Raw genomic sequence first — 21,438 nt, 5'->3', positions numbered from 1 at the left:
CAAAATTCTAGAACTTTAATTTACATTATTATTACTACATATACTAAATTGCGAAAATGAAAGACCAATAGGGACTCGCCACATACCCCTTTTCCACCGTTATACTGTATCAGTAACACTGTAGCAATTTGTACTTCTTTTTTTTTTAGCCAAACTCAAGTGACACCTAACTCCGCCACCACTACGTTTGTCTCCTCTTACCACCAACGCCGTCCTACAACCACGAATCCACGATCATCTATATAGCTTCGCTGCAACACAACAACCTGCTTTCTTAGCGGTGATACCTGCAACGCAACAACCACCATCAGCCACCACAGATAACCACCCGCCACCACCGTGTGCCGCCGACGGTTCGAAAAAGAACAAGGAACAGATGAAAACAACCGTCATGACCTCATGTCACCAACAATTTAAAACAACATATAGAAAAAGACTTACAAAAAAAAGAAGCTAAAACTATTAAAATTTCCAGATCTGGAAAGATTTGGGTGAAGAAGGTGAGCGTCCGCTGAGTCTTGACCGGAGATGGAGAGAAAATGTCACCGGAGATCGGCGGCGCCGGAAGCTACTGTTTAGGTGTGGTGGTGTATTTCAATTTTTAGAGAATATGGGTGAAAAAGATACAGAGTAACTGTTAGGAGAAAGATGATTGACATCTCTTATTCCTTTAGTGTACTTATATCAATTTAGGGTGCAGACTGGTAGTTAGGGATGACAATGGATCGGATATGGATCGGATGATGCCATATCCACATCCATATCCATTTATGTTTTGCTCATCCATATCCATATCCATATCCATTTAATATCATTTCATCCATCCATATCCATATCCGATGGATTATGCGGGTTAATGGATATCCATTGGATATCAAATGAAATGTTAATCTAACGACAATTTTATCAATTTAATATAGATTATAATAAATGTAAATATCAAATCTGTATGTTTTTGATTTGTTACACATGTTTTGATTGTAATTTGTCGCCGATTGTGCAAAATACGTTATAATATAAGTAAATATACGTTTAATGTAATCTAAATATGTAAGTTTGAATATTGTTAGTAACAATTTAATAATTGTAACTATCACAACCCTTATTTTCGTTAATAATTTAAGAATTTGTAAGTTATATGTATATGTATATCGATATGTAGATGTATATGCATATATTTTAGTATGTATATATGTATATATAGATGTATTTCGGGTGATAATGGATATATCCGTAGATGATATATTGTCATCCATATCCGATCCACGAAATATTTAGATCATCCATATCCATATCCGTAAATCGTCCATTTACATCATCCATATCCATTATAAATGGATCGGATCGGATGGATGTCCATGGATAAAACATCCATTGCCATCCCTACTGGTAGTGATGGATGCAGATGGTCCAATATTAATTTTGTTGAGCTATTTTTTTATTTTACAAACTTCATAAAAGGAGATTAAAATCATACTTTTGACTGAGCGTTTCTTACAAATCTGTCAAAATGTACACACCACTTCCCCATATATCTATTGTTATTACCAATATCATTTAGCTCCACTCATTTATTTATTTATTTATTTATTTATTTGTAATATTCAAACCAAAAAACAATAATGAAAAACATTGTTTCAAATAAACTTTTTTTTAATAACTTTTTTTAGATAAACTTTTTAAAATAAAAAACCGTTATAAATAAACATTTTTTTTTACCAACATGCAAAATGCAAGAACTCATTGTTTTTAACTAAACATTTTTTCCCTTTCTTTTTCATCCCGTTATTTTCTAAACTTCAATAACCAAACTGACCGTACCTTTTCCACTTTCGTTTACTTAACATTAAATAAACCAACTGATAACTTTATTTCATATACGTTTAGCGACCAACCGACTGAAAGCAGCTTTTTCAAGCTTTAGTAGCGGAACGTTATATAAAATGTGACACCCCGTACAAAACTATCGTGTACGATTCGTCAACAACAGGATCTTTACACGGTCAAGAACTACATACTATTTGAAAACCAGTTTTGCATTCATAAAAGATAACGTTTACAAAAGATAACGTGACACAAAGGTCGTTACAAAGTTATTATTTGAAAATAACATAAACTACAAATGCAAAAGAAAAGTTCCATGATTGAGACATCTCTAAGATTATTCAGCGGAATTCTAGCACAATAGGTCCTTAACAGCAAGTCTAAACATCAAGACAGCAAGTCTAAACAGCGGAAGCAAAAAACCTCTAAGCACCTGAGAAAACATGCTTAAAAACATCAACAATAATGTTGGTGAGCTATAGTTTAAGTTGTAACAATAATGTAAGGTAGGCCACGAGATTTCAGTGCTTCAAACAACGTTTCAAAACAGTATGAAAAGTATATGTTTAACCGTGGGCACTTGGTAACTAACTTAACGTTTATAACCCCCTAAAAGTACACTTGACGAGTACGTATGTTTACGAAGTATTAAACACACGTTAAATGCTAGCGCGACTAGCCCGAGTGGGGATGTCAAACCCTATGGATCCATATCTAAGATTCGCGTTCACCGGTTCAAAAACCAATGACTAAACGTTACCGAGCTAAGGGGAAAGTTTATGCTGTTGTATAACCCACACATATATAAAGTTTAAGTACTCGTGACTAGTATGTAAAACGTAAAAAGCGCATGTATTCTCAGTCCCAAAATAATTAAAGTAAAAAGGGATGCTACAACTCACAGTGATAAGAGCGGTAAAGTTGATAATGAAAGTATGCGAGTAGTAAGTCGGTCCGAAAGGTCGTCAACCTAAGTCAAAGGTTACTAGGTCAGTATGTTATCCTCATAAGTTTTAATAGTGTATAAAATAAGTTTAAGTGTCATCATCATCATCGTTCATCATCATAAAAGCTAAGTAAGTTTGACAAGAATAGAGATCGAAACAATAGGCTGACTTCGGTCAGCTGCTACGACCTCTACGTAAATTGAAAAGACGCGTAATTAGTGACCATGGCTCCGTATGGGAGTCCTCTAGTTGCTGACCAATTTCCAGAACCAAAATCGTCTTCGTTTGACCGTGGTGATGGTTTAAGTGCGAGTAGGTCAGAAATTTCAGCACAACGTTAATAGGGTGTAGTGACTTTCGGAAGGCCATAAATCCTAAACCGTAACTCAGATTAAGACGGGGTCTAAACGGAAAATCATCTACTCGAACTGAAATAACTGAAAATCATCTATCCGATTACGATAAAAGTTAAACGTGTATGCAGTACGCAGTTTATTCGTAACGTCAAGTGACACTAACGGTCATAAAGGTTTCCGGTGATCAAGTTAAGTATCCTACGTACTTAAAGGCACGTTTTATCATATAAATGAAAGTAAGCCATGTGTATAAAGATTCCAGAGTATAAAGTAGCACAGTACGTACAAATACGCTGTTTCGCAAAAATCACAAGGCACAAAAACAAGTCGAAAAAGTCGGGTCGTTACATTACCCACCTGTTAATGGAAATTTCGTCCCGAAATTTAAGCTGAGGCAGGTGTTGGAGTCGGGAAAAGGTGAGGATACTTCTGCATCATTTGATCCTCTCGTTCCCAGGTAAACTCGGGTCCACGTTTGGCATTTCATCGGACTCGAACAATTGGAATCTTATTGTGCTTCAAAGTATTAACCTCACGGTCCATGATTTCGACAAGTTCTTCCACAAAGTGGAGTTTGTCATCATTCGTAAGTTCATCGAGAGGGATGGCAAGTTCTGGTTCGGCAAGACATTTCTTCAGATTCGACACGTGAAAAGTAGGGTGAACTGCGCTCAACTGGGTCGGAAGATCCAAACAGTAAGCAACGGGTCCAACGCGCTCCAAGATTTCAAAAGGACCAATATATCGCGGGTTTAACTTTCCGCGCTTTCTAAAACGGATCACACCTTTCCAAGGTGCAACCTTCAATATTACACGGTCACCCACGTTGAATTCGAAGTCTTTACGTTTAAGGTCGGCATAACTCTTTTGGCGATCACGGGCCGCCTTAAGTCTCGCTTGAATTTGGACAATCTTCTCGGTTGTTTCATGGACTACCTCAGGTCCGGTGATTTGCTTTTCGCCTACTTCGGCCCAACAAATAGGAGAATGGCATTTGCGGCCATACAACGCTTCAAAAGGTGCGACATTAATACTCGAATGATAACTGTTGTTGTAGGAGAATTCAGCTAACGGCAAATGTCTCTCCCAAGCCTTTCCGAAGTCAATAACACATGCACGCAACATGTCCTCCAAAGTCTGAATCGTTCGTTCGCTCTGACCGTCAGTTTGTGGGTGATACGCGGTGCTCATGTCGAGACGAGTTCCCAAGGCTTCTTGCAAAGAACGCCAAAATCTAGAAGCAAAATGAGTATCGCGATCTGAGATAATCGATAAGGGCACACCATGATGAGATACAACCTCTTTGATGTATAGTTGAGCGATTCTCTCCATCGTATCCGTTTCCTTCATGGCTAAGAAGTGTGCTGATTTGGTAAGTCGGTCAACGATAACCCAGATGGTATCATAACTGCCTACCATCTTCGGTAGCTTTGTGATGAAGTCCATCGTTATCCTTTCCCACTTCCATTGCGGGATTTTCGATTGTTGAAGTAATCCAGACGGCCTTTGATGTTCGGCCTTAACTTTCGAGCAAGTCAAACACTTACCAACGTAAGTTGCAACATCCTTCTTAAGGTTAGGCCACCAATACTGTTCCTTGAGATCGTGGTACATTTTACCGGCTCCTGGATGAATCGAATATCTCGACTTGTGGGCTTCATCTAGTATAAGGCTCCGTAGATCTCCATAACTAGGTACCCAAATCCTTCCGGCAAAGCATCGGAGTCCAGTCTCCTTAACCTCGAATCGTGAAACGAGAATGTTCAAGTGTTCTTGAGAAATATTCTCCTCTTTGAGAGCCTCTTTTTGGGCTACTCGGATCTGGCTATTGAGATTTGAATGAATGATGATGTTCAAGGCATGGACACGAAGAGGTACCGTGCTCTCCTTTCAGCTCAGGGCATCAGCTACAACATTTGCCTTTCCAGGATGGTAACGAAGTTCACATTCATAGTCGTTCAGTGTCTCGATCCATCGTCGCTGCCTCATGTTCAGTTGTTTCTGATCGAATATGTGCTGGAGGCTTTTGTGATCGGTGAAGATAGTACTATTGGTTCCATAAAGATAATGTCTCCACAATTTGAGCGCAAAGACAACGGCTCTAAGCTCGAGGTCGTGATTAGTGTAGTTTCGCTCGTGAATCTTTAGTTGACGAGAAGCATAGGCAATAACCTTCGATCTTTGCATTAATACGCAACCAAAACCATTTTTCGAGGCATCACAATATACGACGAAATCATCACTGCCTTCAGGAAGAGATAAGATAGGTGCGGTGGTTAACTTCTGCTTCAGGATTTGAAATGTTGATTCGTGTTCTTTTTCCCAAACGAACTTCTTCCCTTTGTGAGTCAGCGCGGTTAAAGGACGCAAAATCAGAGAGAAACCTTCAATAAATCTTCGGTAGTAACCGGCAAGACCTAGAAATTGGCGGATGTGAGTCGGAGTAGTAGGGATTTCCCACTTGCTGATAGCTTCGATCTTTGCGGGATCAACTTTGATACCTTGATTACTCACAATATGAACCAGAAATTGGACTTCCTTCAACCAAAATTCACACTTGGAGAATTTGGCATAAAGTTGCTCTTGTCTCAAGAGTTCCAACACTAGTCGAAGATGTTGTTCATGTTCTTCTTCACTTCGGGAATAGATGAGGATATCATCTATGAAAACGATAACGAACTTGTTTAGATATGGCTTGCATACTCGATTCATGAGATCCATAAACACGGCAGGTGCGTTGGTTAAACCAAATGGCATCACTAGAAACTCATAGTGACCATAACGGGTTTTGAACGCAGTCTTCATCACATCACTCTCCTTCACCCTTAATTGGTGATAACCTGATCGCAAATCGATCTTGGAGTAAACGCTGGATCCTTACAGCTGATCAAAAAGATCGTTAATTCTGGGAAGGGGATACCGATTCTTAATCGTCAACTTGTTCAGCTCACGATAATCGATATACATGCGGAAAGATCCATCCTTCTTCTTCACGAATAAAACAGGTGCGCCCCAAGGCTATGAACTCGGTTGGATCAATCCACCATCTAGCAATTCCTGCAGTTGACTCTGCAACTCTTGCAGTTAGGAAGGTGCTAGTCGATAAGGTGCGCGAGCTACGGGTGCAGCTCCCGGCACTAGATCGATCTGGAACTCCACTGCTCTCGGTCGCGGTAATCCAGGCAATTCTTCCGGAAAGACATCGGGAAATTCGTTCACAATTCGTACATCATTCACACTCTTCACCTCGACTTCTAATGTTTTCACATGTGCTAAAACAGCAAGACGTCCTTTCTTCATGATCTTTTGTGCTTTCATGCAACTAATGAGGTTCAGCTTCGAACTACATCTCTCTCCGTAAATAATCAGTGGCTCACCATCTCCGTGGGGTATACGAAGAGCTTTATCTTCACAGATAACGTCGGCCCTTACTTTGGTCAACCAGTCCATACTGACAATCACATCAAAGCTTCCCAATTTGATGGGTATCAAGTCAATCTCAAAATACACACCAGCTATGTTGATAATAGCTCCTCGGCCAATTTGGTCAACTTTCTCAAGTTTTCCATTGGCTACCTCAACAAGCATACTCTCCTTTAAAGGAACTAACGACCAATATATCTTAGAGCAAAAGTGTCTACAAACATAGCTCCTATCGGCACCAGTATCAAATAGGACAAAAGCTAATAGATTGTTGATAGTGAATATATCTGTAACCAAGTCGGGGTTCTCACAGGCATCCCTTGGGTTTACATTGAAATCTCTTCCACGTGGTGGTCCGCCTTCCTTTCGCTTGTTGGGACATTCATTCCTAAAGTGGCCCTGTTGTCCGCACTCATAGCACTACCTTGGTCCAGTAGGGTTTGTCTTCACCGTTGGGGTGGGAATCTTGCAGTCCTTACCAATATGCCCGGTCCTTTTGCGCTTTTCACAGACCACATTACAGTACCCGGTATGGTGATTGTAGCACCTCTTGCACTGCGGTAGAGTACCCTTGTAGTTGAGGTTCGAGCTAGGGGTCGGGTTGGGGTTCCTCCAGTCATTGTTTCTCTTGAAACCCTCATGCCTCTTAGCTGGGTTTTGATCAAAGACCTTTCCCTTGTTTCCATCCCACTTACGCTTCTCATTACTAGTCCCCGATTCAGATTTCACTTTCTCAGGTTCCTTGCGGGTGATCAGGTTCATCAGGGTGTGTGCCATGCGCATAGCTTCCGGGACGTTGGGTGGCTTCGAAGAGGTGACGTTTCCCTGAATGGACTTGGGAAGTCCCCACAAGTATCGTTCCATTCTCTTAAACTCCGGGGTAACCATCGAAACGATACCGCTTCTTTGGCGGGGTAGAGGGTGGCTGCACGGGCGTCTCCTCAGGGTCCTCGTCGGAATCCTCATCACTGGAGTCATCAGAGGATGAGTCGTCGGATGATGAGTCGTCGAAAACAGCTGGAGGTGGCTCTGCTCGGCCGGTAGTCATAATCCGATATCTGAAAGGCGGAATCGGCATGACACGTCCATCAGGAAGGCGTCTGCACCAATGGTTATGCTCATTGCGGAAAGGAACGTCCCCATATTCCCCTGGAATCACAACACCACTAGAATGGTGATGTGGCTCTGAGGGTCCTGGGATGAGTGAAGCTGGAATCTCTGGTGGATCCTCGTGTCCGTCTGAGGTGATCACTGGGTCGGGTGCATGGCCACTGGCTCCAGAGGTCGAAGCGCCAGAGTCACTGGAGTGTGTTGACGACGGGATCTGTGAATCGGCAACAATGGCCGGCGAGGTGGAGGGTGAGTCTGAGTTGCTCTCCAAAATGATAACGGGCGGGACATCCGACATCTGAACAGGGAAAAATATCTTTTTCCATGTCAGTAAGTCATAAAGCAAGCACGTATTAGGCAAAATAACTACGACAGTCTAGATCACCTATAGTAGTAAATAGCATGGCAATAAATCGTACAGAAGTATCATGCAATTGAAAGCAGAGAGTAGCATGCAGTAATGAAAATCAAGTAGCAGTATACGTCATATAGTAGTAGAAGTAAGCAGCAGCATGCAGTAAGTTCCGCAGAAACAAGTAAACTAGCAAGTTGTAGATTAGTCCTATTAGTGAATCGTACTCGGTCCGGTCTAGACTCACTAATGCAACCTAATTCCCTACAACCAATGCTCTGATACCAAATGTGACGCCCCGTACAAAACCATCGTGTACGATTCGTCAACAACAGCATCTTTACACGGTCAAGAACTACATGCTATTTGAAAACCAGTTTTGCATTCATAAAAGATAACGTTTACAAAAGATAACGTGACACAAAGGTCATTACAAAGTTATTATTTGAAAATAACATAAACTACGAATGCAAAAAAAAAGTTCCATGATTGAGACATCTCTAAGATTATGCAGCGGAATTCTAGCACAGCAGGTCCTTAACAGCAAGTCTAAACATCAAGACAGCAAGTCTAAACAGCGGAAGCAACAAACCTCTAAGCACCTGAGAAAACATGCTTAAAAACGTCAAAAATAATGTTGGTGAGCTATAGTTTAAGTTGTAACAGTAATGTAAGGTCACGAGATTTCAGTGCTTCAAACAGCGTTTCAAAACAGTATGAAAAGTATATGTTTAACCGTGGGCACTTGGTAACTAACTTAACGTTTATAACCCCCTAAAAGTACACTTGGCGAGTGCATATGTTTACGAAGTATTAAACACCCGTTAAATGCTAGCGCGACTAGCCCGAGTGGAGATGTCAAACCCTATGGATCCATATCTAAGATTCGCGTTCACCGGTTCAAAAACCAATGACTAAACGTTACCGAGCTAAGGGAAAAGTTTATGCCGTTGTATAACCCACACATATATAAAGTTTAAGTACTCGTGCCTAGTATGTAATACGTAAAAAGCGCATGTATTCTCAGTCCCAAAATAATTAAAGTAAAAAGGGATGCTACAACTCACAGTGATAAGAGCGGTAAAGTCGATAATGAAAGTATGCGAGTAGTAAGTCGGTCCGAAAGGTCGTCAACCTAAGTCAAAGGTTACTAGGTCAGTATGTTATCCTCATAAGTTTTAATAGTGCATAAAATAAGTTTAAGTGTCATCATCATCATCGTTCATCATCATAAAAGCTAAGTAAGTTTGACAAGAATAGAGATAGAAACAATAGGCTGAATTCGGTCAGCTGCTACGACTTCTACGTAAATCGAAAAGACGCGTAATCAGTGACCATGGCTCCGTATGGGAGTTCTATAGTTGATGACCAATTTATAGAACCAAACTCGTCTTCGTTTGACCGTGGTGACGGTTTAAGTGCGAGTAGGTCAGAAATTTCAGCACAACGTTAATAGGGTGTAGTGACTTTCGGAAGGCCATAAATCCTAAACCGTAACTCGGATTAAGACGGGGTCTAAACGGAAAATCATCTACTCGAACCGAAATAACTGAAAATTAACTTTCCAGTAGCCCAGGTGGTCTGATCAGATCCCGAAAACAGTAAGCAAGGTGCTCCAGTGGGGTTCTTAGTGCTTGATGCTCATCACGGTTCTCATCATTGATGCTTGTAGCTTCAAGTGTACAACTCGTTGATGGGTTAGCATCACCTTGACCAAGATTCTACCATCAACACACAATATGTTAAGACCAAGTAAGAACACAACTCATTTAAGAGTCTTAGATGGATGATGAACCAAGGTTACATCATATCCTTAGTCTTAACACAATTACAAGTTATATTTTCAACTAAAGCTACAAACTTTACTTCAATTAAGCAAGTATGAACATAATCTAAGTCAAATGAAGTGATAGAACCCTAAGCTAGAGAGCTTGGATCCTTTTCACACAAGTTATAAGATCACAAAGCTAGAAAGCTTGAACCTTTAGTGTTCTTGAAGAACTTGAAGCATAAAGCTTAGATCTTTAAGTTATATGAAGACCATAAACACAAGTTTTGATCTTTATAACAAAATAATGAGATCATAAGTTAGGAAACTTAGATCCAACAAAAGATATGAAGATTCAAGCTAGAAAGCTTGCATCTTGGTTGTTCTTGAAGATCTTGAAGCATAAAGCTTGGATCTTTAAGTTACATGAAGATTACAAACACAAGTTTGAATCTTTATAACAAAATAGCAAGATTAAAGTTAAAAGATATAGATCTACAAAGTAGGTGAAGATTCAAAGCTAGAAAGCTTGAATCTTCCATGTTCTTGAAGGATTCAAATCTAAGTTTGAATCTACAAGATGTAATCAAGATCAAAGCTAAAAAGCTAGATCCATGATGACGATGATGATGAATTCGTGATGATGAGAAGGAGAAGAAGAAGAAGAGAAATTCAAAATACTTACACTTTTAGAGAGAGAAAGAACTAGAGAGAATTAGAGAGTGAGTGTGTGTGAATTACAAATGAAAGCAAGTGTAAAATGGATGGAATGAGGCTTGTATTTATAGGTGAATGGGGTGAGGGAGGGGGTAAGGTGGCCGTGATTTTTGGAGGGGGACAAGGGAGACCAACTTTTACTTTTTGGTTAATGGTTGTCTAAAGTTGATGCTTATGTTGGATCCCATGCAACATTAAGGATAATACTTGACATAATGCTAGTATGTTCTCTCTAATAAATGGACATTTGTCTTACATATTAATGGGTCACTAGCTAATAATAATTGGGCTAATTAAATAGTCCACTAACTAGTGTAGGGTGGGCTAAGGCCCAACAAGGTAGAAAGTAAAACAAGACTAACTAGTAAGCATAAGTAAATTACTACGCGTAATTAAGCATCCATAAACCCAAGTAATTATTATTATAAAATAATAATTAAGATTTCGTAGTCATAATATTCCGATTACGACAAAAGTTAAACGTGTACGCAGTACGCAGTTTATTCGTAACGTCAAGTGACACTAACGGTCATAAAGGTTTCCGGTGATCAATTTAAGTATCCTACGTACTTAAAGGCACGTTTTATCATATAAATGAAAGTAAGCCATGTGTATAAAGATTCCAGAGTATAAAGTAGCACAGTACGCACAAATACGCAGTTTCGCAAAAATCACAAGGCACAAAAACAAGTCGAAAAAGTCGGGTCGTTACATAAAATGTTCAATTAACCATTTCTTTAACGTTCAATTAACCGACCGTTAACCTATAAAAACTATCCCGCGGCAATGAGTTTTCTAGCAATAAATAGAAGCCTAAAAAAATATAGGTAAAAGGGGTTATATTTTTATCTTTCATCACATATTTCAATATACTGTATATTATTTGATTTTTTATCTTTTAAAAAACCTACTAAAATTATATAGACTATAAGGTTTTGCCGAATAAGTAATTTGTTTAGAAGCCTCAAAACTTAATTTGTTTTGATTCGTTTTGTTGTTAAATTGAGCATTGTAACCCAGACTGTAACATATATCCAGTTGTTTACGTATTTTTCATTTATATAGTAGAATATTACCATAACAGTTGTCGGCCATTGCCTAAATGGTCTGGAAAGAGTAGACAACATTTTGATGACTTTCAGGCCGAAAACTGTCTAACGATATAGTAGCGTTAAAATGACACTAATCCGCCGCGAAGCGCGGACCACAAATCTAGTTGATGTTAAAATGTTGATCATATTTTACTTGACCAACTTTAACTAATAAATTTGATTTTTAATCGAATAATCGAGGTTGATCCATTAATTAAATCGATTTAAGAAAATCATAACAGGATGTCTTTAAAAAAGAATAATCGGTCTGCGCAGCTTTGGCTCAGTGGACATGTGGTGGTGCCTAGCACCCCCGCCGGGCTAGAGGTCTCAGGTTCGAGCCTCGTCACCTACAAAGGATATTATTTGAAAGAAATTCCTTGAGGGTGGCCCAAAGGGAAGGTTTTACCGACCCGCTCCGGGACTAAGGTCCGGTCCGCCTGCCCCGTATGGGATGGTTTAAGGGTCGGATCCCCTGAGTGTGGTTCGGGTATCCTGCCCGAACGCGTGTGTATATGCAAATGATGACTAGGCTTCGGTCCGGACTGATGCAAGCTTGCTGTTAAAAAAAAAAAAAAAAAGAATAATCGAGAGTAATTGTGATTTTTTTATAACAGTGAAACTAAACAAAGTCAATTACTCGTGACGTCATCTTCTAGGCTAAATGACATAATTACCCTCATGGTCGGAATGTTTCTCCACCCCCAATTTTTTTCAATTTTTCATTCATGTTCTTGTTCTATATTCATTTTTGAAATCACGCAGACCAAAATTCAAAGATGATTCCTCAAGACTGGACTCCCCCTTGCGGCAATCAATGCACTCACAAATACGCCGCTTTGATGCAAATTCCTTGTATATTTTCCTCCTAATTCTATCTTTACAATGAATTGATTTTACTTTTATGCGTAAATCTGTTTATAACATTATATATTACCTTCGTTCCGTTTTCCACAAATTAATCCGGCCACATTTTTATATATTTTGCCTCAAATTGTAATTATTGTTCATGTCCTGCTTGAAATTATATAACTGATTGTGGTTTGAAATTTTTATTACTGTTATTTTTGCGATATTATTATTATTATTAGGTTAAATTAAATGAATGCTATTATTTGGTGAAATACAACAACAATAATACCTAATTCAACGAGAGTATTAGGTATTTAGGTGAAATGAATTTTATAATTAGGTGAAATATTTGTGTTAGCATGATAGAAATTTTTTTGACCTAATTTTAAGATAACAACCACAACAATATATGTTGCTAAGATGTAGATAGTCATAACTATTTATAACATAATGACATAAATATTTCACCTAATAATAACATCTGTGTTAGTATGATGATGGAGAGTTGAAATATTTTTTTTTTTTGACCTATTTTTAACATTGTGTCTTCTCGCATTTGTATCAGACGACATATAAGATCAATCATTGCTTCCGTGCCGTCACATCATTTTTTATCCGTTTTGTGAGCCGTTGTGTTATTTGCCATGGTTACATTCCCTATGATGTATTTGAAGTTGTCGAGCATCACTGCATGGTGATTATTTTCTACGTGTTTGAACTTTGGCTGATGAATTAACTTGTTCTGTATGTTAAAGTACAATTCGCGCTTAATATTGGGAATGGTGTCTAAACATGTTAACTAATTGAGAAGCTAAGTTACACCAAATTGGCTTATTGTTATTACGTGTAAAACTTTATGAAAAGTTTCTAAAACAAAAAGTCGCATTGCGTAGTTACTTTTTAACCAAATTGAAGCAGGAAAGTAGTCTTAATCGATGTCAGGAACAGATAACTGAATCTAATATATGTTTCTTCATCAAAATAGTTAATGGTATCATATTTTTACCTTTTCTATATCATTATATGGTCATCATAGCAGTAAATAGTTGCTATTCTAATACTCATTTCATTAGTTTATAGTCATGGGCTTTATTTTGGAAAATGTTTTGCGTATTATTAACATCTTATAAATGTTCTGATATGAATACAACGTTTGATACAAGAAATATCTTATTTAGTACGTAAAATTTGTATACTATATCTTGCAGGGAGGGTGTTCTGCAAAAAAGGGTGTAACGCTGATGGTGATACATGGGAAGAATGTAAGTACCATTATCACTATATGAATTCTTATAAACTCAAAAAATGAATTGCTATTCATTTTTTTTACAGTTAAGGTTATAAATTTGAATCTGTGTAAAATATAAATTTGAATCTTGTTTGATTTAACAATATCCAGGTTTAAGCTCGTGTGATGAGATATGCTACAAAGACCCGGTCTTGAAAGATCAGCAATGGAGTGCGTATATCGATCGGTCTCCTGGTTCTGCCACCTATTCACAGGTTTTTGTAAATTCAATTTCTCAATTTTTTCCGGGTCTAATTTATATTTTGACATCATGTATTTGTATATGAACGTAATAAATATCTGAACAGTCAATACCATAACAAGTTTTATGGTAGCTGATCATATCTTCTTTTTTAACGTTCAGGATTGCTTTCATGCTTGCATCTCTGGCTGTGGTTACAAGGTCAGTTTTCTTTTGCTTAAATTAACTTTCTATTTATATATGGTTCCCTAATTGAATTTCATAGATTTGGTTTTAAAATATTGATAGCAGCTGTCAATATGCTTTGTGCACTATATATCCCACAAAATTTATATGCATCGTTTGAGTGTGCACCGACACATAGTCAAATTACTGAATCTTTAAATGACTCTCTAACATTAACCCAACTAATAAAACATGGCCAAAGGGAGAACGGGTCATATGGGTAAAAAGTCAGCAAAGCTTATTCTAGTAGATACAACCTTTTAACTGTGTTTGTTTAAGGATTGATATTAAATTGTAACTGAACACTACAGTTATTATTAAAAAATTATTTACAAACTACAATAAAGCATTTATTGGTCAACCCAACCTGTCTCAACCCATATTAACCCGTCTCAACTCGATCTAGTTTTGACTTGCCTGACTTCCCATCTTGTCACCTCTAGTCCAGTAATAATAGGTTTAGTACTTTTGTTCGCTAGATAGGCTCTCTTTATGTATCCAATACTTCCGGAAGATGATGCGAGTTATTGCGGGGGCCACGGCCCCTCCCTACCCCTCAAAATCTCCGTCCTTGCAGATATATTATGACCCATGTTAGCCCATGTCTCACTTTAGTTTGTATAGGGCCCGAGCCCATATTGTTATCTTTATATTCGTATGCTTTGTATTGTTTAGGGATCAATGAAAATTCAAACGTTTTCATCCCCAAAGCTTATTTGACGTAGATGACTACAAGTAACATTGTTTATTTTATGACATTGCAGTTTGATATTCCATCAGAACAAGTTGCCGAAGTTCATCCAAATCGGCCACTGCCACCACCCCCTGCTCCTAAAACTAATCCACCACTGAACAAGTCCAAAAACGTATCTGATAATGACGACGTACCAAGTACTTCAGCATAAAAAAGCAGCCACAATCAGCATTTGTATATGATGCATGTAGATGTATCAGTTTTGGCAACTAATAGAATGGAACCAACTACATACCGAGTTTTTATGAGGGTAAAAATGACTTTTGACATCTTTTTTTTTTTATACCAGATATGGTAAAAAAAACCGGATAAACGTTATCAATTTTTGCTTCGCTTTAGGTTCTTCTCATATCCTACTTTATATTGGCTGGCAATATGTTGACAACTTTTTACACATAATTAAGTTGTGTATCCATACTCTCTTAGATATTTGATTGGTATGTTCGTATATGATAGTGAGATTAAGCTTACCTGGTCAAAACTGTTTAGCCTTGAACCGGAATCAGGTTCAATATTAAGCCAATCGGGCAATTGGGTCACCTCAGCTATGTGGGATTGAGTATTGTTACTTATAATCGAGCACATGTGAGATAGATTAACTAATGTTGTTGTAATTAGGCGATCGGTTATCTCACGTACACGAGATTAAGTATTGATGTAAGTGGGCAATGGGTATGTGGATTGGAGCCAATGGGTATAAGAAGTTTTGGTGCTTAGTTATGGCTTCCAAAAAGTATGGGTGTTTAATATTTGGTTTCAAACCGAACACTCGAAAATCGAACCGGATGAAAACCGAAAAGAATCTCACCAAATTTGATTTCGGTTTTCGGTTCGATTTTCAAATTTGACTTCAATTTTCGGTTTGCTTTGCGGTTTTTCTTTTTTGAATTTGGTTTAACCAAAAATCGATTTCAAAAATCGAATTCAATTAATAATAAATAATATTATTAATATACATAGACGAAAGCGGTTCAAAATATACATATAGAAGAAAGTCGTTCAAAGGTTTGAAGACAAAACAGAACACGAATGGAAAACTGATTTTGAATTGGAAAACCCATAGGTTCAGAAGTTTCCATTTATATTTGGACAAAATATGCCGTTGGTCCCAGTAGTTTGCGTCAAATTGCATGGATGTCCATAATGTTTTTTTGACTTAGTTGGTCACCGATATTTGCAAAAGTTATGCGATTGGTCCATGATGTTGACGACTGTTAGAAAAATACCTTAAATTTAATCATTTGCCATGCAAGTGAGAATATTTTTGTCATTTTATTATTTACCTTCATCTTCATACCTATCAATTAGGGATTAGCATGGTACAGTACCCGTTGTTACCGTTTTTTTTTTTTTTTTTTATCATAACGTGATAACGAATATCGTAAGGATAAAATCGGTTTGATACCGGTACGATAAAAAAGGCACTATACTAGTTTGGTGATGAATTAAAAGTTTCACATGAATTGTCATTTAATTGAAGAAAGACAATTTGTTAAAGCCACTAATGTACGTATAACGGATCAATTTGACGTCCGACAGAGGTAGAGATCACCAACGCCCGTTTTGTAAAGCACATGGACCATCTACCTCAAAAAAAAAAAAAAAAACTTACAAGGACCAACTACCTCATATGATATAAATCATATAAACCAACCGCACAAGTTTTTGTTGTAAATCTTCACACCTACATGACATTCTTTCGACCAACTACATTAATTAGTATCGTTAAATTGTGTCACATCCAACGCATTGTTTTTTTTCCAAAAAGTATTACTCTATATATACACTTTCAAACTTGCACAACACTATATTTTTTTTTATATATTTAAAGTTAAGTATTTGAAATCACTAACGAGACTAACCAGAGAATGAGTCACTTACGCGATCATTAATACTATTACTACGCATGTTACAATGTAGATCTATTAGATGATATCTCTCTTGAGGTTACTCACCCATTTAATGGGTTTTATAGAAAGTGTAGAACTGAATGATTGAATTGATGATTCATTCAAGCGTATGAGGTTACAATATATATGTGATGTCCCGTACAAAATTAACGTGTAAAGATCATCAACAACAGGTCCATTACAAGGTTACAACACTATATGCTGTTTTAAAACAAATTTGCATTCATGGAAAGATAGTGTAGTGACCCGAACTTTTCCATGTTTATATATATTAATTGAGATTGATGTTTACATGATTAAATGTTTCCAACATGTTAAGCAATCAAACTTGTTAAGACTTGATTAATTGAAATAGGTTTCATATAGACAATTGACCACCCAAGTTGACCGGTGATTCACGAATGTTAAAACTTGTAAAAAAAACTATATGATGACATATATATGGTTATATATATAGTTAACATGATATTATGATAAGTAAACATATCATTAATTATATTAACAATGAACTACATATGTAAAAACAAGACTACTAACTTAATGATTTTGAAACGAGACATATATGTAACGTTTATCGTTGTAACGACATTTAATGTATATATATCATATTAAGAGATATTCGTACATCATAATATCATGATAATATAATAATTTAAAATCTCTTTTGTTATTATAAACATTGGGTTAACAACATTTAACAAGATCGTTAACCTAAAGGTTTCAAAACAACACTTACATGTAACGACTAACGATGACTTAACGACTCAGTTAAAATGTATATACATGTAGTGTTTTAATATGTATTTATACACTTTTGAAAGACTTCAATACATTTATCAAAATACTTCTACTTAACAAAAATGCTTACAATTACATTCTCGTTCAGTTTCATCAACAATTCTACTCGTATGCACCCGTATTCGTACTCGTACAATACACAGCTTTTAGATGTATGTACTATTGGTATATACACTCCAATGATCAGCTCTTAGCAGCCCATGTGAGTCACCTAACACATGTGGGAACCATCATTTGGCAACTAGCATGAAATATCTCATAAGATTACAAAAATATGAGTAATCATTCATGACTTATTTACATGAAAACAAAATTACATATCCTTTATATCTAATCCATACACCAACGACCAAAAACACTTACAAACACTTTCATTCTTCAATTTTCTTCATCTAATTGAACTCTCTCAAGTTCTATCTTCAAGTTCTAAGTGTTCTTCATAAATTCCAAAAGTTCTAGTTTCATAAAATCAAGAATACTTTCAAGTTTGCTAGCTCACTTCCAATCTTGTAAGGTGATCATCCAACCTCAATAAATCTTTGTTTCTTACAGTAGGTTATCATTCTAATACAAGGTAATAATCATATTCAAACTTTGGTTCAATTTCTATAACTATAACAATCTTATTTCAAGTGATGATCTTACTTGAACTTGTTTTCGTGTCATGATTTTGCTTCAAGAACTTTGAGCCATCCAAGGATCCATTGAAGATAGATCCATTTTTCTCTTTTCCAGTAGGTTCATCCAAGGAAATTAAGGTAGTAATGATGTTCATAACATCATTCGATTCATACATATAAAGCTATCTTATTCGAAGGTTTAAACTTGTAATCACTAGAACATAGTTTAGTTAATTCTAAACTTGTTCGCAAACAAAAGTTAATCCTTCTAACTTGACTTTTAAAATCAACTAAACACATGTTCTATATCTATATGATATGCTAACTTAATGATTTAAAACCTGGAAACACGAAAAACACCGTAAAACCGGATTTACGCCGTCGTAGTAACACCGCGGGCTGTTTTGGGTTAGTTAATTAAAAACTATGATAAACTTTGATTTAAAAGTTGTTATTCTGAGAAAATGATTTTTATTATGAACATGAAACTATATCCAAAAATTATGGTTAAACTCAAAGTGGAAGTATGTTTTCTAAAATGGTCATCTAGACGTCGTTCTTTCGACTGAAATGACTACCTTTACAAAAACGACTTGTAACTTATTTTTCCGACTAGAAACCTATACTTTTTTTTGTTTAGATTCATAAAATAGAGTTCAATATGAAACCATAGCAATTTGATTCACTCAAAACGGATTTAAAATGAAGAAGTTATGGGTAAAACAAGATTGGATAATTTTTCTCATTTTAGCTACGTGAAAATTGGTAACAAATCTATTCCAACCATAACTTAATCAACTTGTATTATATATTATGTAATCTTGAGATACCATAGACACGTATACAATGTTTCGACCTATCATGTCGACACATCTATATATATTTCGGAACAACCATAGACACTCTATATGTGAATGTTGGAGTTAGCTATACAGGGTTGAGGTTGATTCCAAAATATATATAGTTTGAGTTGTGATCAATACTGAGATACGTATACACTAGGTCGTGGATTGATTCAAGATAATATTTATCGATTTATTTCTGTACATCTAACTGTGGACAACTAGTTGTAGGTTACTAACGAGGACAGCTGACTTAATAAACTTAAAACATCAAAATATATTAAAAGTGTTGTAAATATATTTTGAACATACTTTGATATATATGTATATGTATATATTGTTATAGGTTCGTGAATCAACCAGTGGCCAAGTCTTACTTCCCGACGAAGTAAAAATCTGTGAAAGTGAGTTATAGTCCCACTTTTAAAATCTAATATTTTTGGGATGAGAATACATGCAGGTTTTATAAATGATTTACAAAATAGACACAAGTACGTGAAACTACATTCTATGGTTGAATTATCGAAATCGAATATGCCCTTTTTTTATTAAGTCTGGTAATCTAAGAATTAGGGAACAGACACCCTAATTGACGCGAATCCTAAAGATAGATCTATTGGGCCTAACAAACCCCATCCAAAGTACCGGATGCTTTAGTACTTCGAAATTTATATCATATCCGAAGGGTGTCCCGGAATGATGGGGATATTCTTATATATGCATCTTGTTAATGTCGGTTACCAGGTGTTCACCATATGAATGATTTTTATCTCTATGTATGGGATGTGTATTGAAATATGAAATCTTGTGGTCTATTGTTACGATTTGATATATATAGGTTAAACCTATAACTCACCAGCATTTTTGTTGACGTTTTAAGCATGTTTATTCTCAGGTGATTATTAAGAGCTTCCGCTGTCGCATACTTAAATAAGGACAAGATTTGGAGTCCATGCTTGTATGATATTGTGTAAAAACTGCATTCAAGAAACTTATTTTGTTGTAACATATTTGTATTGTAAACCATTATGTAATGGTTGTGTGTAAACAGGATATTTTAGATTATCATTATTTGATAATCTACGTAAAGCTTTTTAAACCTTTATTGATGAAATAAAGGTTATGGTTTGTTTAAAAATGAATGCAGTCTTTGAAAAACGTCTCATATAGAGGTCAAAACCTCGCAACGAAATCAATTAATATGGAACGTTTTTAATCAATAAGAACGGGACATTTCAGTTGGTATCAGAGCGTTGGTCTTAGAGAACCAGAAAATTTGCATTAGTGTGTCTTATCGAGTTTGTTAGGATGCATTAGTGAGTCTGGACTTCGACCGTGTTTTCTTTAAAAATGATTGCTTAACATTTTTGTTGGAAACTATATATTTTTAACATATGAATATTATGTGATATATTAATCTCTTAACGTGTTTGATATTATGTGATAGATGTCTACCTCTAGAACAAGTCCCATTGACTCACCTAATAATAATGAAGAGTCAAATGTAAATTGGAATGATTTGTGGACTGATTCACAAGTTCCCGAAGAGGAACCGGAAGAAGAGTCGGAACCGGAAGAAGAATCGGAACCGGAAGAAGAATCGGAACCGGATGAAGAAATAGAACCGGTGGGGGAAATAATAAAACGGTTAAGTAAAAGAAAATCCTCAACCAACCGACCAAAGTTAATTATGGTCAATGGTGTTTCCGCCAAGGAAGCAAAATATTGGGAGGATTACCAATTCTCCGATGAATCGGATTCCGACGAGATTTCCGATGATGTTATAGAAATTACCCAAACTGAATTTAAAAAGGCAAAAGAAAATAATAAGGGAAAGGGCATAAAAATAGAGAAATCTAATTCCAACCCCGATGAACTTTATATGTATCGTCAACCCCCGAAGTCCTTAAGTTGTAACAATGACCCAGGAACCTCTAAACCACCAGGTTTTTCTAAACCAATGTGGATAACGACGGCTCATATTAGGGGAAAATCATATATCCCTAGAAACTTGGCAAAACGAACCAAAACCGAAGAAGAAGAAACAAGCGAGTCGGAATAAGATAGTTGTATTCATGTGGTGTAATATATGTAATATAGTGTGCTTATGCTTTATGATATATGTAAAAATTGCTTGTATTAATAAGTATTTTTTTTTTTTTTTATGAATCTAACTCTTGTCTATTTTACAGTATAAAAACGCAAAATGGATAGACAACCCAATATTTTAAGAGACCTACCCGGAGACATGATTGATGAAATCTTGTCTAGAGTCGGTCAGAATTCCTCGGCACAACTATTTAAGGCGAGATCAGTTTGTAAGACATTCGAAGAACGTTCCAAGAATGTCTTGGTTTAT

General features: G+C 36.5%; 1 protein-coding gene across 1 annotated transcript; it reads left to right on the top strand.

Moving 5' to 3' along the window:
- The first annotated feature begins 12,329 nt into the window (after positions 1–12,329).
- LOC139877856 (uncharacterized) lies at positions 12,330–15,424 on the top strand. The gene is made up of 5 exons (XM_071865259.1): positions 12,330–12,443; positions 13,649–13,702; positions 13,840–13,943; positions 14,093–14,131; positions 14,920–15,424. The coding sequence occupies exons 1-5, from the start codon at positions 12,368–12,370 to the stop codon at positions 15,058–15,060; spliced, it is 414 nt and encodes a 137-aa protein (XP_071721360.1). The 5' UTR covers positions 12,330–12,367; the 3' UTR covers positions 15,061–15,424.
- The last annotated feature ends 6,014 nt before the right edge of the window (positions 15,425–21,438 follow it).

Source organism: Rutidosis leptorrhynchoides, chromosome 11, assembly GCF_046630445.1.
Source record: "Rutidosis leptorrhynchoides isolate AG116_Rl617_1_P2 chromosome 11, CSIRO_AGI_Rlap_v1, whole genome shotgun sequence".
Classification (NCBI taxonomy): domain Eukaryota; kingdom Viridiplantae; phylum Streptophyta; class Magnoliopsida; order Asterales; family Asteraceae; genus Rutidosis; species Rutidosis leptorrhynchoides.
This window is presented reverse-complemented; position numbering and strand designations above follow the sequence as displayed.

Bases quoted from the DNA above. Each gene is read 5' to 3' on its own strand.
- LOC139877856 (XM_071865259.1), top strand. From the start codon at position 12,368: ATGATTCCTCAAGACTGGACTCCCCCTTGCGGCAATCAATGCACTCAC. The intron at 12,444-13,648 runs GTATATTTTCCT...TATATCTTGCAG, and splicing joins CGCTTTGATGCAAATTCCTT to GGAGGGTGTTCTGCAAAAAA. The intron at 13,703-13,839 runs GTAAGTACCATT...AACAATATCCAG, and splicing joins TGGTGATACATGGGAAGAAT to GTTTAAGCTCGTGTGATGAG.